We start from the raw sequence: 18420 nt of genomic DNA on the forward strand, positions 1-18420 counted from the left end.
TAAATACTAAAACTATATTAAACTGTCTATTTATAGTATCTCTATCTAGTTATATTCTTTTGTAGATTGTTATTAATATCTCTAGTAGAGAATCAATATATAATATATAGTATCTATCTAAAAAAGAAGTAATATTTGTTTTATTAAGATATTACTATCTAACTATTCTTGTTTTGATCTTTTTATATAGAATCTATTATATAACGATTAATTTGCTGTCTTTTATAATTTTATAATATCTAAAGGAGTATATAAAGATAGATATTAATATTATTTTTATATTAATTAGTAATCTTGATACTACTAAAGAATTCTATATTTTTGTGATTCTTAATAAAGATAAATCTTTTAAATTAAGATTTAAAGATTCTAGTTATATCTTATATATCTAGAAATAAGCTATGATCTATTTTGAGCATAATAAATAGCTTATTATTATAAAAAAGGAGTTAAAATATTATAATAAAAATGATATCTAGCGTGTTATTAATTGTTAAAAAGATTAGAAATAGTTTTTTATTTTTTGCTAGATTTAGATAATTAAATATAATAATATCTATAAAGCTTGCTTGGTTTACTATAGTTTTAATTAGATTGAAAATATTAATTTTTATAAACTTTATATTATCGTTTTAAAGCTTATATTATTTAAAGTCTTTATAGCTATTATAGCTAAGAATAAATAGTCTCTTTATTATATTGATATTATTATTGTGTTTTTAAATATAAAAATAAAGGAATTTATTTATATTAAGCTTTTTAAGAAAGAGCGCGAGTGATTTTTTGGGATAATAAGTCTATTTCTTTAGAGTATAAATAGTTTAAAATAGATATTTTATAAATAATATCTACTTCTTTATAATATCTTAATTAAAATAGGATTTATTATATTAGAATTAGATTAGTCTATTTTTATTAAATTTACTAAAGATAGCTTTATTTATATCTTGATTTATATTAATAATCTATTTATCACTTTTCTAGCTAAAAAGCTTATTATATAGTTTAAGATTAAGCTTATAAAGTACTTTAATCTTATTAATAAAGAAGAAGTTAAGTGGTTTTTAAAAATAGATATTATTTATTATTTAAAAGAGATTTATCTTTTTAAAAAGACTATATTGTTAAAACCTTATTAAAATTTAATTTATATAAGCTAAATAGCGTCTATATATTAATAAATAAAAGAATGATCCTTGTTTCTAATCTAGCTGAAGTTTTTGTATCTAAAATCGATGTGAAATAGTTTTAGAAATAAATTAGCTTTTTTATTTAGCTAATAGTGTTTATTTGTTTTAATATCTTGTTTCTTGTTATTAAATTAACTTATTTTATAACTAATCTAGACGAATAATATTAGACTATCTTTAAATAGGTTTTTTGCTATTTATAAAATTTAAAAAACCTATATATTTTCTTTATAGACAAGTGATATTATCTAGCTAAAGACCTCGCCATTATTTATAATGTTGAGAATCGAGTATACGATATACTCAATTCTAAATTAGTAGATCTAGATCTTATCTTTAAATATCGAGATTTAAAGCTTATTGGATACTCTAACGCTAACTAATCTAGCTTTTATTTTAAAAGTGCCCTTTTTATATCTAGTTTTATCTTTATATTTAATAGAAGATTTATTTTCTAGATCTTTAAGAAATAGCCTTATATTATAATCTTGACTATTAAATCTAAATATATTATATAAGCTCTTATAATCTAGAAAGTTATCTAGTTTATTTATTTACTTATTGAACTTTATATCTAGGTTTCTAAATCTATTAAAATTATAATAGATAATAATAGAGTTATTGTGTTTATTGAAAACCCTATTTTTTATATGAATATAAAGTATATCTTTGTATAATTTTATAAGATTTAGAAAGAAGTTAAAGCTAATAATATTATTTTTATGAAGATCTTTATGGTGGAAATGACAGTGGATAGCTTTATAAAACCCCTTGCCCGTGTCTTGTTTTAATATTGGATAACCATATTTAATCTAAAGAAGCTTTTTGATAATATATTTTATATAGATACAGCTTTTATAGCTCTCTATATTATGGATTTCTATACTAGTAGCTTGTTGATATAATCCTATATTAGTATTTCGTTAGTAGAAAATATTATTACTAATATTTTTTGCTAGATTCTTTGTCTATATAAGAAGGAATCGCTTTTTCTTTCTTTCTTTAAAAAGGATTTCTTGATAATTAAGTATCTTTTTACAAAACTATTTTTATTTCTTAATTAGGATGTCACTTGATATTGCGCGCTTTGTTTGTGTAGTTTATTTTGTCTTGTTTATTAGATCACTCTTTGCTTATTCTTTGGATCCTGGATTTATATAAGATTATATTAATTTATGAATAGTATAATCAATTGATTATATAATTTACTTTTTATAAAATAAATGATTAAAGATACTTTAAAAGCTAATTTCTAATTGTTATAGTGATTATAGGTTTTACTAAATATCTATTAAATTATTTAACTATCTTATCAAGCTATTTTATATACAAGGATATTAGAGATATAATAATATAATAATATTGTAATATTTATAAAAGGTTTAAATAAGCTTGTGAATAAGGATATTATCTTCTTAAATCCGGTTGATCTTAAACTTGAATTATTAATTTAAAAAACCAATTATTTTTTGTAGATTTAACAGGATTTTAATTATTAATTTTATTATCAAAACCTATATATAATAAGAAGTATTATTAAAAACTATTATAAAGTAGGTCCTATATTTATAGCCTATATAAAAGTAGGGTCTCTAGATATCAAAGTATAGTAAATTATCTAATTTAATATAAATTTAATATTTTTTACTATATAGAAGCTAATAACTTTTAACATTAATATAAAGAATATAAAAATAGATAATATCTTTATTTTTTTTAGGATTATTCTAATAGTATTATATTTTATTTTATAAACTCAATTCTCACTAGTATAATAGATATAATTATAGACTAGATTAATTAAAATAGGGTTATTTTTATATTTTCTAATAATATTAATATTTATAGAAATAATCGTGTTTACTATGTTTACGATCCTCTTATTTTAGACCTAAAAACTATCTTCTAGATTATTAATAAGATCTTTAGATAAAAATAGATTAATTAAGAGCAAGTAGATCATTTATATATTATAAATAAAGTGTTTTATTAAATCTAATAAATCTTCTAGATATTTAAATTAATAATGGTCTTTAATAAAATTAATAATATTTAGATTTATAATTTTAAATTTATTTTTGTATAAGAAAACAGCTTTTTAATATGAAAATTAGTTTAATAATCTTATTTATTAAGTATAAAGATAGAGATTAGATTATTATTTAATTCTAAAATAAGCTAGATCTCTTGAAAAAACAATTCTCTAAGATCTTAAATAACAAGATTCTAAATAGATAAAACGATATTACTAAAACCTTTAATAAAAAAATTGTAGCTTATTATAATAATAACGAGTATACGATAAAACTTGAAATTGGTAAAAAATAATTAAAAAGATATTATATATTTAGAAATATTAGAAATAATTATTTAATTAAATTCTATAAATGATAATAGAGAAATAATAGCGTTTTCTAATATCTAAATATTGATCTATTAGGTCTAAAGATTATAATGATAATCAAATATTAGATTAATAACTATTATATTAGTTTATATATTATATATTAGCGAGATATTAGTTAATAAAATAAAGATAATCATTAAATTAGCTAAATTAGCTAAATCACTAGAGCTACTTTTCTTCAGATAATAGTCTTTGGATTTATAAATTTCTTAAGATTTATAATATTAATAATAACAAGTATTCTTATTATTTTTAAACTTTTTAGACTTTAAGAAAGTTGATCTTTTACCATTTCTAATATCTTTTGTATTATCTTTAGAATCTAATTAGTCAAAGACAGATCTCATTAATAGAAAAAGGGTTTATATAGTAATCCTTTTTATTTATTTATTTTTTTAATCTATAAATTATCTTATTTTTAAATTAAATTATAACTATTTTATCTATATTTTATAAAGATGTAGTATTCTTATTTTTTTAATAAATTAAAATGAATTAAAAGATCTCCATAATCTAAAAAAGATCCTTTTTTTTTAATTAAAAACTTTTAATATCTTTTTATGATTAGATTTCTTAATCTATTTTTAAATTTTTTTAAAAAGCTAATTAATTAGAACTTTTTTATTTTTAAAAAAAAGATATTTTTTTGGTAATTCTAGATAAGAAAGAAATATAACAAAATCTCATTTTTTATCTTATTAAATAATCTTTATTTTAATAATAATATTAATATAAAGATTAAAAATATTATTAAAAAGTTATAAAATCTATTTTTTAAATATAGATTAATTTTTTCTAGTTTTAAAAAAATTTTGAATATAAATCTTTTAATTTATTTAGAATTTATTATAAAATAAATGAGTAATAGTAAGAATCTTTTATATCTTAAAAATATACTTATAAATAGATTTTTAAGATTAATAAATTAAATATTATATTAATTAATATTATAATTTTTAATAAATATAATAGTCTAATTAGAATAATTAATAATTAAAAGATCTTTTAAAAAAATCAATATCAATATATATTTTAATAAGATTATATTATAAAAAAATAATTAAAATAATTCTTTATTTATAGTATTTACTTGAGATTAAGTTTATATCTTTATTCTTGAAGGATTAAAAAAAAGAATTAAAAATTATAAGTATTTTATATCATTAGATATAAGACCTATTAATCTAATAAAAATAAGATATAATTCAAGAATAAATAAAGAGAAAAAAGATTAATAATATTTAAAACCTAATAATAAGATTAACTTTTCTTAGAATCTAAGAGGATATCTATTTAAAATAGGTTTTATATTTTATTAAATAATTTATAGATAAAATATATATATCTAATGAATAAGCTTAAACTATCTCTTTAAAATAATCATAAGATATTAAATAGTTTTTTCTCTTTTATTTTTTAACTATAAAATTGAATATATAACTTAGACTATCCTTTTAAAACGATATTTAATATTTAATGTATAATTTTATTTTATTTTTTAATTCTCTTATTTTTTAATTCTCTTATATTATCTTTATTTTTGAAATCTATTTTTTAATTAGATAAAAATATTATATATAATAATATATTATTCTTTATTTTAAATATTATATATTCTTTTTTTATTATATTTTTATTAAATTCTCAATCCTTTTTTAAAATATTTTTAATAAAGAAAAGAAATAAGATAATAGAAAACACTATTTATAAATAATAATAAAGGTTTATATTTATGTTTATATTTATATATATAGTTAATACACTAATATAATCTTTTTTATACTTCTTATCATTCCTTTATTATAGAAAATCCCTATTAAAAAACTATTTTTTTATTATTAAATATAAAAGGATTTAGTATCTTCTAAATTTTATAAAAAATAGTTTCTATAATTACTATATTATTTATTTATTACTTTATTAAAAGTTAGATTTAGATTTAAAATTAAATAATCTCTATCTTATAAGCTAATTAAATAGTTTATTTTTTATTAATTATATTATCTATTTAATTTATAATATTATAAAATCTATTTACTTTATCTTATTTTTCTTATAATATAATCTAGCTAACCTTATATTTCTTTATTATCTATATATGTATTTTAGCTAGCTTAATAAAATATTTATTTTTTAAAAACTTCTTTAAATAATTTTTTATATCTCTATCTAAATAATCTTTAATATATTTATATTATATTTCAGAAATTAGATCTAAAGAGAATAATCTAAAGATAGAAAAAATCTCTATATATATATTTTCTTTTTATATATCTCTTTTTTTTAATAAATTAGTCAAGATATTATATTAGTTTAATATATTTTTGATTAATCTCATTTATTTCAATAAAATCTTTTAATTAGTTATTTAATTAATACTAAAATAAATATTTATAAATATCTATTATTAAATATAGAAAATTAAAATAAATTCTGTTATTATATTAAACTAATAAAATATATAAAAAAAATCTCTATTATAATTTAAAAAATAACATCAATAGGATTTTAAGAAAAAGAAAAAGAAAAAGAAAAGTTTTTAGAATTTATATAATAGAATCTTTATCTTCTTTATACATATACTAGATTATATAATCTTATTAAAACCTACTTTATCAAATAGACTATTAGATATCTAGATATCTAGATCTAATTAGACCTAATACTAACCCTCTAGATAATCTATAATTTTAAACTCTCTATCTATCGTTTAAAAAATTAGGGTTGCTTATAAACGACCCTAACCCTAATCTTAGTTCTATAAAGATAGTATATAAATAACTCTTTACAACTTATAGTAACCTTTAGATATATAAATTTCTAATATTAAATCTAATCTAGATAGATAAAATTATTTATTTATTTTAATAAAATTTTATTATTTATATCTATTTTATCTATTTGACTATAAATTTTAAATTTTAATTATTAAAATTATAAAATCTTTTAAAATCTTTTAGTAATATTATTTTTTAATAATAGAAATCTTAATTTTATATTTCTTTTTTATTATATAACTATAGAGAAATAATATTATAGATAATAGAAATTATTAATTTATAATAAAATAAAAATATATATTTATAATATAGATATTGTCATCCTCTGCAAGCATTACATGTTCGTTTGTTTGCTTGCCTGCTGCCCCGCGCCCTGTTTGCTTACTTTGCTCACTTTGCTTGCTTTGTTCGCTTTGCTATTTAGCTTCTTCCTTACATAGCTTCTTCCTTCTTCCTTCTTCCTTCTTCCTTCTTCCTTCTTTAGCTTTATTATCTTCGTGTTCATGGAACTACCATCATCCATCATCCTCACAGATATCTATCTAACCTTGAATATTCAAAATATTTTTTTCTTTTTATATAACTATTATAAAGAGATATTAATATAAAAAGAGATTTTTATTATAAGATTTAATATCTAAATTTATTATATTTATAAATTTATAAATTAAATCGTTAATAAACTTGTTTTAGAATAAAGATCTATTTTATAAAAATTAAAAGGTTTATTAAGGATTTAAAATTTATTTAAAATTAAAATAAGATTTATAAAAGGTTATAAAAGATTAGAATAAGATTTATAAAAGATTTATAAAATTTATTAAAAATAACTCTTAGATTTATTAAGATTTATTATAGATGATCCTTAAAATTAATTAATAATATTAGTTTATTTAAAGATATGATAAATTAATTTATTAAATAATATATTTAATAAAGGTTTTTATATTTAAAAAAAAGAAGATAATTAAATATATATTTATTATTCTTTATTTCCTGTAACAGGGTTCTTTTTCATACTTCCCTATGATAATGGATGCCTGATATCCTAGGTAATTAGAACTGATGTCTTAGGCGTTTGGAGCTTATGTTTCCAGGGACTATCGGAAAGGATCGAAACGTTATATGAATCGATGACGAGTTAACGCAGACTCTCTACAGCTTATTAGGATCTAACGGCTCCCTTGATAGATTGGATATTTAAGAAAAGAAAACTAGATTCCTCTTTGATTCTAATTAAAAATTAGTTTTGTATTTAATAAAGTAATACTATTAAATCTTTCTCTATTTACTATTAATTTATAACTATATTAATATCTATTCTTATCCTTTTTTTTATTAAGTTGATAGGTATTATATCGGACAATATATAATCTTTATAATTTCTGATTTTTCTATTTTTAAATCTTTAAAAGAAAGGAATATATAGATATAATTAGTTGGACTAGTTAAAGAGGATTTTATTTAGTAAGATATATAGAAATAGTAAAGAATAGAGTCTGTTTTAGTTATTAAAGTTAAAGAAATCTTTATTACAAAAACAAGAATTAATATTAATTTAATATTAATTTAATTAGAAAATATTTTTAAAAAAATATAATATATATTACTCTAAGTTATTTATTATAGGAAATTTACAGTTATTATTACTAGCTTAAAAGAAGTAAAAAGTACTATTAGAATATCTAAAAGATATTAGAAAGAATAAATAATTTTTTTTAGTAATTTAGATAAATTGTTTTTTAATAAAAGTAAGAATAGTAGTAATTTAATTTTAAAATAGTTTTAAATCTAATTTTAAAAAAGGAGAAATAAAATAATCTATTAATCTTTTTAAAGAATATTTTAGTATTATCTAAAGAGAGATATAGATTTTTAATCTTGAAGACTATTTTCTAGAAGTATTAAATAAATATATCTCTAATAAATAAAAGATATTTATAATAACAATCTTTCTATATACTAAATATAAAAACAAATAGAGAGTATATTGTAAATAATATTTTAAAATAATCTAGAATTAAGGTTTCTTTAAAATCTAGATATTATTATTTCTAGATAACACTTTTAATTTATAATTAGGGATTATTAGTAATTTTAAGATTATAAGACAAAAAGATTATTAAAGTTTAATAGAATTTTTTATTTATTTTAAATCTTTAGAAAAATATCTTTCTTTTAAATTAGAGGAGATCTTTATAAATAGATTGTTTGGAAAACTTTAAAAATCTTTATAAAATAAAATCATTAAGAATTAAAAAGAAATAGAATTTTTTAAAACTTAAAATAAGATATTAAAAATAGTATAAACTTTTTAGTAGATTTTTTATTAAAAGAAATTAGGAGAAAAATAAAATTGAAATAATATTGATTTAGAATTTTAATTATTTTTTTAAAAAGTATAGTAATTTTTAAGATTGATTAAAAGATTATTATAATAATAAGCCTTTATATCTTTAAAATAATTTAGAAATTAAAGATAAAATAGATTAAAATAGAAAAAAAGATTGAAATTAATAATTTAATAAAAAAGATTAAATAGATTTAAAGATGAAATATATTAGATATATTTCTATTAATTATAAAATAAAAGATTATTTTATAAAGATTAAGATATAAAAGATTATTATAAATAAATATATTAATAAAATAAAAAAAATAAAAAGATAAAATAGATCTTAATATTCTATCTTTATATCCTTAAATCAAGATAATAATTAGACTTTATATTTTAATTAAAATTTATAATATCTATACTAATATAGATCTTAATATTTGTATAGAAGTTAATCTAGTTAATAAAAAATTTATATAAAAATATTATCTTATATTTTATTTAATATTTTCTCTTTAAAAGAAATAACTTTAAAATATATACAAATTAATAGTATATATTAAGTTTCTTTTATAATAATAGACTTAAGAGATATTACTAAAATATTTAAAAAACTTTATATTATAATTAATAGAGATCTTTATTTGAAAGGATCTTTAATATTTAAAAATAACTTTTAATAATCTTAATATTTCTTTAAAACTAAAAATATTCTTATAGTAATTTAAAAATAAAGATTTTGAATTATTATAATCTTATTAATTTATAAAAATAGTAAAAAGCGAGATAATGATTTTTGTGGTTTTAAAACTTTTAGAAGAAATCTAGTTTCTAGATAAAAAGGAATTAAACTTATCTAATCTAGATAATATTCCCTTAGAATTAGAGATGTTTTATAATGTATTTAATTATAATAAAACAAGGTTATTTGTAAAAATAAAAAACTTAGATTATACTATTAAAATTAAAAATAATAAAATTATATTATATAGACTTATTTATCCTTTTTTATAAAACAAACTCTAAGTATTATATATATATATTATTAATAATCTTTTAAAAAAAAGATCTAGTTATCTAAAAGCCTTATTAAAGTACTAGTTCTTTTTATTTCTAAAAAAATAGAGAATTAAAACTTTATATTAATTATTAGAGATTTAATTATATATTAATTAAAAATTAATATTTTTTTTCTTTAATATTAGAGATTTTAGATAGAGTTATAAAATTAAAATATTTCTTTTAAATATATAGTTATACTATTTAGGTTATATAATATCCTAGTAATCTTTTAAAGTTATATTAATAATACTCTAGATAAATTAATAGATATAATTTATATTATAAATTTTAATAATATCCTAGTATTTATAAAGACTTATAATTTATATATAAAAGTCTTTTAAAATATTTTTAAAAAGTTTTAATATTTTAAACTATATATAAAACTATTTAAATATTAATTTTATTATAAGAAAATTAAATTTCTAGACTTTATTTTAATCTTAGAAAATAAAAATAATTTAAAATTAAAAAGAATTAATTATATTCTAAGAAATATAAGTTTTTTTAATATTCTATAACTTCTATTATTAATTTATCAAACGTTATTTATTTATTATACTTTCTTTTATTTTAATAATAAAAAGATCTAAAAATAGAAAGAAACTAAGACTTATATAACTATTATCTAAGGAAAAAAATATATTTTAGATCTTAAAAGATATCTTTTTATTAATAAACCTTTTTTATTATTTTAATCTAATATAATAAATTTATATTAAAATAGATATATTTAAATTTAGTATATTAAATATTATATTATAATTAAATAATAATAATATCTAATATCTAATAATATTTTAGTTATAGAAATTTATTAGATTAAAATTAAACTATATAATACTAGATTAAAAACTCTTTATTATAATATATTTTTTTAAATATTAGAGATAATATCTAGATAGATATTAATATCTTATTAAAGTGTTATTAGATTATATTAATTTATAAACCTTTATATTATAAACTAAACTTATAAAGTAATAAACTTATTAATATATATATCTAATATCCTTTAAATTTATTATTAAATATAGATTAAAAAAGATAAATCTTATAAATAGGTTATTAAGAATCTCAAATTTTAAAAAAGTTAATCTAGGTTTAAAGTTTATAGATATAATTTATGAATATTTTAATACTAAATCTTTTAAGGACTTAGTCTAAATTAAGGAAATAACTATCCTAAATTTAGACTGTCTAGATATAGATAAAATTAATATTACTATAGATATAAAGGATTAAAGATCCTAGTTTAATTTAATTAAAATAATTAAATAAGAGAACAAAAGCTTAGATATCTAATTTTAGTATGAATCTATAGATTATCGTTGTAAAAATATGTTTATAGATATAGATAGCTAATAAGCCTAGTCTAATTCAATTGAGATAATTAAATGGGAGAATAAAAGTCTAGGTATCTAATTTTAGCGTGAATTTATAGATTGTAGTTATAAAGATATGTCTATGGATATAGATGGTTAATAAGTCTAGTCTAATTTAGTTGAGATAATTAAATAGGAGAATCTTTATAAAAACTTAGATATCTAGTAAAAACTTTTAAATACTATAGAAATAGGGGTCTAGACTATTTGATTAAATACTAATAGGAATCTAGTTAAATAGATTATATATTTGTAGCGTAATGATCTAGAGATTTGTTATTTAAAAGAGGGTAAAAAAAGGTTAAATAAGGAATAGACTATTTAGATATCTAGACTCTTTATATATTATAAATATATATATATACTTTATAAAAAAGACCTTTATATAAAACTGCTATAAATATATTATAATAACCTTATTACAAGTTATTTTAGCTAATTTAGGATTAAAAAATTATTAAAATAATACTATTATAAGATAAGAATATTTAATAATATTAAAAAATATATCTAAACTTATAAAGTCTATTAGATAATAAAGATATCTTGATATAGACTATATAAGGAACTATAACTATTATCTTTATTAAAAAGATCTTTTATAAAAGTTTTAATAGATTTTATTACTAGTTTTTCTTTATTGATTTAGAATTAAAAAATTGTTAATACTATTTTAGTTATTATTAATAAGTTCTCGAAATAGTATATATTTATTTCTATTTTGACTATTATAAATATTATAGAGCTTGTAATATTATTTTATAATATAATTAAACTTTCTTATAGCCCTTTTAATAAAATCATTTCTAATAGAAATAGGGGACCCTTAAAAAAACACCCCTAGTGGATGTTACCACACCCCTTTGGATAATAAAACACCCCCCTGCCTGATTTTGATGCCTGAGAAAACACGCCCCTAGTACCACGCACCGAAGTTAATTGCCACGCCTCAAAATCTACGCTGTGTTTGATTTGGTCACGTGACCAAATATATTGACCTTTGAGGTACTTATTTTTACTATGCAAATCTCAAGTGAGGAGAAGTCACTACAAAGTACTACTATTTGGTTTGAATGGTCACGTGACAATATCACATAGTTCTCATACAATAAACATGGCAAAAATCAATGTCACGTGATTGATGGTAATGGTAATAAGGGGCATGAGGTTGGCATTAAGGCCCCAAAATGGCTAAGTTATTTGTGCCTGTAATATCAGGTGTCCAACTTCCTAATTGGGTTAGAGGGGTGTTTTATTATCCAAAGGGGTGTGGTAACATCCATGGGGGTGTTTTTTTAAGGGTTCCCTAGAAATATTATATTTATAAGTTAATTTTTTATAAAACTTTACTATCTAACTAAAATATATAATCACTTTTTAATAACTTTTTATTTTTAAACTAATAGACAAATAAAGTAAATAAATTAAATTATTAAAACATATTTATAATACTTTATTAAGACTAAGAATAAAAGATAGCTAGCCTTATTAAAAAATAGTATAATTCATTTATAATAATAGTTAAAACTCCACAATTAGAGTATCTCTATTCTAAATCTTTCTTAGATATAATCTAAATTTCTAGATTTATAAATAAAGCGCTTATATTAAAAAGGAGATACTAAATATAACTAAAAAGATCTAGAAACTATATATTCTATAAGAAGAGCTATAAAAATAATAACAATTTACTATTAATTTATAAAAATCTTATTATAACAAGAAATATATACTAAAAACTTTTAAAAGAAATAAATTTATAATACTTTTAATAAAAAACCTATATTTAAAAAACAAAAAACTAATACCTAAGTTTATTAAATTATTTTATATCCTCAAATATATCAGAAAACAAGCTTATTAGTTAGCTCTTTCTAAATAATATATATTACTCTATAACGTTTTTCTAATTTAATTTCTAGAATAATAGAATCTTTAAAAAGGGACTAAATTAACTATACCTATATTTAAACTTAAAGATAAATATAAATAGAAAGTTAAGAAAATTAAAGATTATTATAACTTTAATAAAGAGCTTTATTACTTATTAAATTAGTAAAAATAACTTATTAAATATAATTAATAGATATTAAAAAATTTAATAAATATCTTAAATTTAATTATCTTCTATAAAAATAAACTATAAAAAAAATAATTTATTTAAATAAATCTTATTTCTAATTTAAATTAACTTTATTTTAAAGACTCTTATTTTATAAATCAACTTTATTTTAATATTAATTTAGTCTTACTTTATAAATAGAATATTTATATATAAAAAAGAGAAGTATAGTAAAACTATAAAAACAAATTCTTATCTTTCTAATAATCTTTATTCTCTTTAATCTTATAATATTAATTTAATAATTTATTAATCTTAATATTTAGATAAAATTAAAATCTTAATATTTAGATAAGATTAAAATAATAGTAAATATTAAGATATACTATAAAGTTATCTCTTTTCTAGATAAACTTTAATCAACAATAATAAAATTATTTAAAGATAGACTTAATCTTAAATCTAAGATAAATCTATTTAACTAATCCACTCATAATATAATCAAAATTTAAAAAATCTTAAATAACAACTAAAATAATAAAAATCCTTACTTTATTTTATAACTATAATTTATTATTAATTCGACTCTTATAAATAATAAAATTAAATCATCTTTCTTTTTTCTTCTTTCCTTACTATACTTTTAAAATTAACAATAAGATAATTATTAACCACTTTTTAAGCCTTAGATAAACTAGAAGGATAGTAAATATAAAGATATATTATTTTCCCTCAAGGGATTACCTCTTTATGATTCATAGAATTATAAGATAATCCATAATATAACTTATTATTTAGAAGTGATTAAAACCCTTTATAGATTAACAATCTAGAAAGATATATTATCTTAAACCTCTTAAATAAAAATATTAAAAGTAATCTTTTATATTAGTATCTCTAGATCAAAAGTAGTTCTAGATATAATAATATTATTAAGCCTTAATTATCTAGTTATATCTTAATAATATTTATAAAAAAGAAGATAAAGAGATCTTTTAAATTTAGATTTTGTTATATTCTATAATTGGAATCTAATATTATTAAAAAGAAATCTAGATAAATATTTATTATACTAGAACTAAATAATAGCTTTACTATTATAAATAAAAAATAGTTTAAAAATAGATATCTAAATAATAATCTAGTAGTTATGTTTATAAAGATTAGACTAAAATAATATTAATTTGTTAATAAATAATCTTTAATCTAAAAAAAGATAATTTATTATATTAAAAATATTATCTTTTCTTTTAGATAGGATTTTTTTATAATAAATATTATAATATTATATATATATATTAAATTAAAATTTTAAATAAAATTATATTTAATTTTAATAAGAATAAGATTCTTAGATTTTATATTAAATTTTTTAATTAAATAATATATATATATTATATACTAGTTATATTAAATAATTATAAAATAAATATAAGATTAAAAAGAAGATTTATCTTTTAAGATTTAGTTATAATTAGTTTAATATTAAAATATAAATAATATAAAAGTAAAATAGATAGAAAGATAATTAAAAATAAAAAAATAATAATTAAATAAAAAAAGATTTTATTTATTTTTATATTATATAATTTTAAAAAAATAAATCTTATAAAAGATTCATTTTTATTAAAAAATATTATAATAATAAGAAGAAAAGATTTAAAAAATTTTAATAATAATAAAAGAGTTTTAAAATAAAATTTTAATAAATTATAAATAAAGATTTTTATATATAAAAAAAAAAGATGATTATAATAAGGTTTTTCTTTATACTTTTTTATAATAATAGATATCTAATATCCTAAATAATTAAAATTAATATCTTAAATATTTGAAACTTATAATTCTAAAGATTATCAGAAAAGATTAAAACATTATATAAATTGATAATAAGTTAACGTAGATTTTTTATAGCTTATTAAAATCTAATAGCTCTCTTGATAGATTAGATATTTAAGAAAAAAAAGCTAGGTTCCTCTCTGATTCTGATCAAGAATTAGTTTTATATTTAATAAAACAATACTATTGAATCCCTTTCTATTTACTATTGATTCATAACTGTATCGATGTTTATCCTTATCCTTTCTTTTACTAAGTTGATAGGCATTATACCTGACAATATATAACCCTTATATTTCCTTGATATTTATATATTTATATTAAATATATTATAATTTCTTAATATTTATATTTTCTTAAATTATAAAAAGATAATATTAAATATATTTTAATATCCTATTTCTAATAATATTTCTTAGAGATTGATACAAAACACCCCCTTGTCTGATTTTAATACCTGAGGGAGCGTATACTTATTACCACACACCAAAGTTAATTACTATGTATAAATATTTATATTGTGTTCACTAGGGTCACGTGACCAAATATCACAATCTAAGGTACTTATATTGATTATGCTAATCCCTAATTGATATAAGTCACTTCAAGATACCGTCATTTTACATTATTGGTTATGTGATTAGTCACATAACATTTGGTGTAGTCTTTGTAGGGTAATTGTGGTAAAAAAGCAATGTCATGTGAGCTTTGGGCTTGGTCATAAGGGGCCTTATATTGGCATTAAGGACCCAAGACGGCTAAGCTGTTCGTGCCTGGAGTTTCAGATATCAAACTTCCTAATCGGGTTAGAGGGGTGTTTTTTTAGTAAAGGGGGGTGTTTTTGTATCAATCCCCTATTTCTTTTATAATCTTTAATATATTAGATAATTAATAAACCTTAATCTTAATATATAATAATCTTTGATTTATTTTTTCAAGTTTTTTATAATATCGCAGCACCAAAATTCGCCAGATGCTGCAGCACTTGTCAAGGCCTAGTCTACATATTAGGTTGATAGGCCACACATCTGACGACGTACACCTCTTGCACAGTGCTTCACTGCCTCTGATGGTTCTTTACATGGCGAGCTCCTAATTGTAGTCCAACACAGAGGACTTGTAAAGACCAGACACACAGACTGGACTCTGAAGCGTTAGGTCAACATATAAGAATATTAGTATTTACGCTATGGCTAACTAGTCGACCGATCCTGACACACATGAAGCAACCCAATCATAATTTACCACGTCCAGCCAAACATGTGATAGCTTAGCTGCGATATCATCACGGCAAGTCTCAAATCCAGACAATGATCACACCCTCCCAGTGAGCATTTGAGCCGCTGTAAATCATGCCAGGCGAGACACATAACTCTTAGTATTTTCGTACACCAAGAAGGTCACCCATGTACTCGGTAACACACGGAAGAGGTTTGGTCCAAGGCCTTTGTAGAAACCTGCCAGACCCTCGCGAGTCCATATTTGGGAGAATACATCTAAAGCCCCACGATAAACCACACGGGCATCATAAGTCTGTAGCCGGGATCTGATCACTTGGTAAGGGTACGTGACACTGCCCGCAAAAACCTTGGACAGACTGGAAATGGCTAATAAGTCGATATTGCCTAGGTCTTGGGCACCAGACGGGCCTTGTCCAAGCAAGCCGGTGTCCTTGGATCGAGACCTGAATAACTTCAACTGCTCGTACGCCATGAACTGGAGGGCCCCATGACTGACACCAAATAGGGCGGGCACTAGGCCTCGGTAAAAGCCGGGAATGCCCTCTGCGTTATAGATTTGCTTTGCCCCAGACACGAAAGAAGGATATGCGCCGGGAGCGCGGGAGCCTGTTGACAACATGCGAGTCTTGATGACCCAAATGGGGTTGGTAAGAACCGAAGTGAGAGCTCCTATATTTCATCTTTGGTCAGTGACAGACCCAGGATGAGTGGCTGCAGTGATACATGCCCGCACTACCGGATGCTAGAAAATAGTCTGACGATGTAAGGATCTGTCCTCTCTTGTCGCGGTAGGATCCAATTGCCTCCTTCAATCTACTATAGCATAAAAAGTAGAGCGCCCAGCTGGTGGAATTTCCGATCACATTGGGGGTGAGACCGCGATAGAAGGCGCCAAGGCCCCCCTCGCGAGAAAAGATGCCTCGGATGATTCGAACTGAACTCCCAAGCCGAGCGGATGAAGATCGGTCGACTGCATAGAGGTGTTAGCCCGTGACCACCACACTGGGAAGAATGGGACCCGCCTTGTAGCCGTGTTTTCACCATGTCGAGAGGGTGCAGTGAGAGAGTCGACGCGACTCCTGCTGTGAATCCCGCTAGGGTCTCCACAAAGGATGACGAGAAGCCATGACTAGTCATGAACCCCGCGAAGAAAACAAAATCAGGGAGATGGAGGTCAAGTGGTGGAGGTGACAGAAAAGCCTTGAGAGAGGGAAAGAGGAAAGCGGAGCGGAGGTAGAAGCCGATCATCCCGGGACCGCCCCCGAGGAGAGTCGCGCAGTCGCGCAGTAGTCAAGGTCAAATCAGTTTCTTTCTTTCTTTCTTTCTCTATGTGCGGACAACATTCCAGTCCGATGGTTAGAAAGATACAGGCAAATTTAAGCAGAAGACAATGATATTCTGTCCAGGAATAGAAACCATAAAAAGAAGACCTAAAAATACAGAGAAACATCGCAGAGCCTCTCTAGCTCATATTGGGACACTCAAATCCAGCAGTGATGATTCCATTAGACATGCTCAAATCCATAGTCCATTTCAACATATCAAGTCAAATATTCAAGTCGTTTATGCGAGGGGCGAGAACAGTCTGGGGACATCGAGTTAGCTAGTAGTGACAGATCATGCAGTGGTCGTGATACCTGAACAGGGTGGGCTTGGGGTCACTGTAAGTGTAGCCTGTTGAACAATGGAATCAGTGGTGGGAACTCGAGCGTTGGGACAAACGTGTCGCATACCCAGGTAAACGATCAGAGGCAAGTATCCGCTAGATAATGGTCAGCTCCGTGAGATGAGGCGAAGGTGTCCGGTATTGGGGTCGGAGCTTACTAGTGAATCGCAACTCGGGAGACATCAATGACCTTGGAGACGCGCTCCTAAAGAAGAAGGAAGTCAACGATCTGATCATCAGGAGAAGTCTGTGGGGAGTGACTGGATACCTTGGTCTCTTCGGAGAATTGGACCATTGTGATAGGATATGAAAGGAGGAAGGAAGCAGAAGCAGAAGCAGAAGATTGAACCACAGATAGGTGATTCAAGAAAGCGGAAGGTAAAAGTTGGAGATGTTGAGTGGTTGATAGTGTGGTTGACAAGACGATGGGGGTTGAAGGAGAGGTCGCGGACA

General features: G+C 21.2%; 2 protein-coding genes across 2 annotated transcripts; both read right to left on the reverse strand.

Moving 5' to 3' along the window:
- Positions 1-16410: 16410 nt before the first annotated feature.
- Positions 16411-17549, reverse strand: N7506_007071 (putative mitochondrial folate carrier protein Flx1; the record flags this gene model as incomplete). Its single annotated transcript, XM_056956364.1, has 3 exons — positions 16411-16970; positions 17038-17271; positions 17324-17549. 3 exons carry the CDS (start codon positions 17547-17549, stop codon positions 16411-16413), a joined length of 1020 nt encoding a protein of 339 aa, XP_056810698.1.
- Positions 17550-17864: 315 nt separating this feature from the next.
- N7506_007072 (uncharacterized protein) lies at positions 17865-18262 on the reverse strand (the record flags this gene model as incomplete). Its single annotated transcript, XM_056956365.1, has 5 exons — positions 17865-17886; positions 17939-17975; positions 18024-18063; positions 18140-18172; positions 18236-18262. 5 exons carry the CDS (start codon positions 18260-18262, stop codon positions 17865-17867), a joined length of 159 nt encoding a protein of 52 aa, XP_056810699.1.
- Between the last annotated feature and the right edge of the window lie 158 nt (positions 18263-18420).

Source organism: Penicillium brevicompactum (assembly GCF_028827555.1).
Source record: "Penicillium brevicompactum strain IBT 35665 chromosome Unknown utg000005l_segment0_segment0, whole genome shotgun sequence".
Taxonomy (NCBI): domain Eukaryota; kingdom Fungi; phylum Ascomycota; class Eurotiomycetes; order Eurotiales; family Aspergillaceae; genus Penicillium; species Penicillium brevicompactum.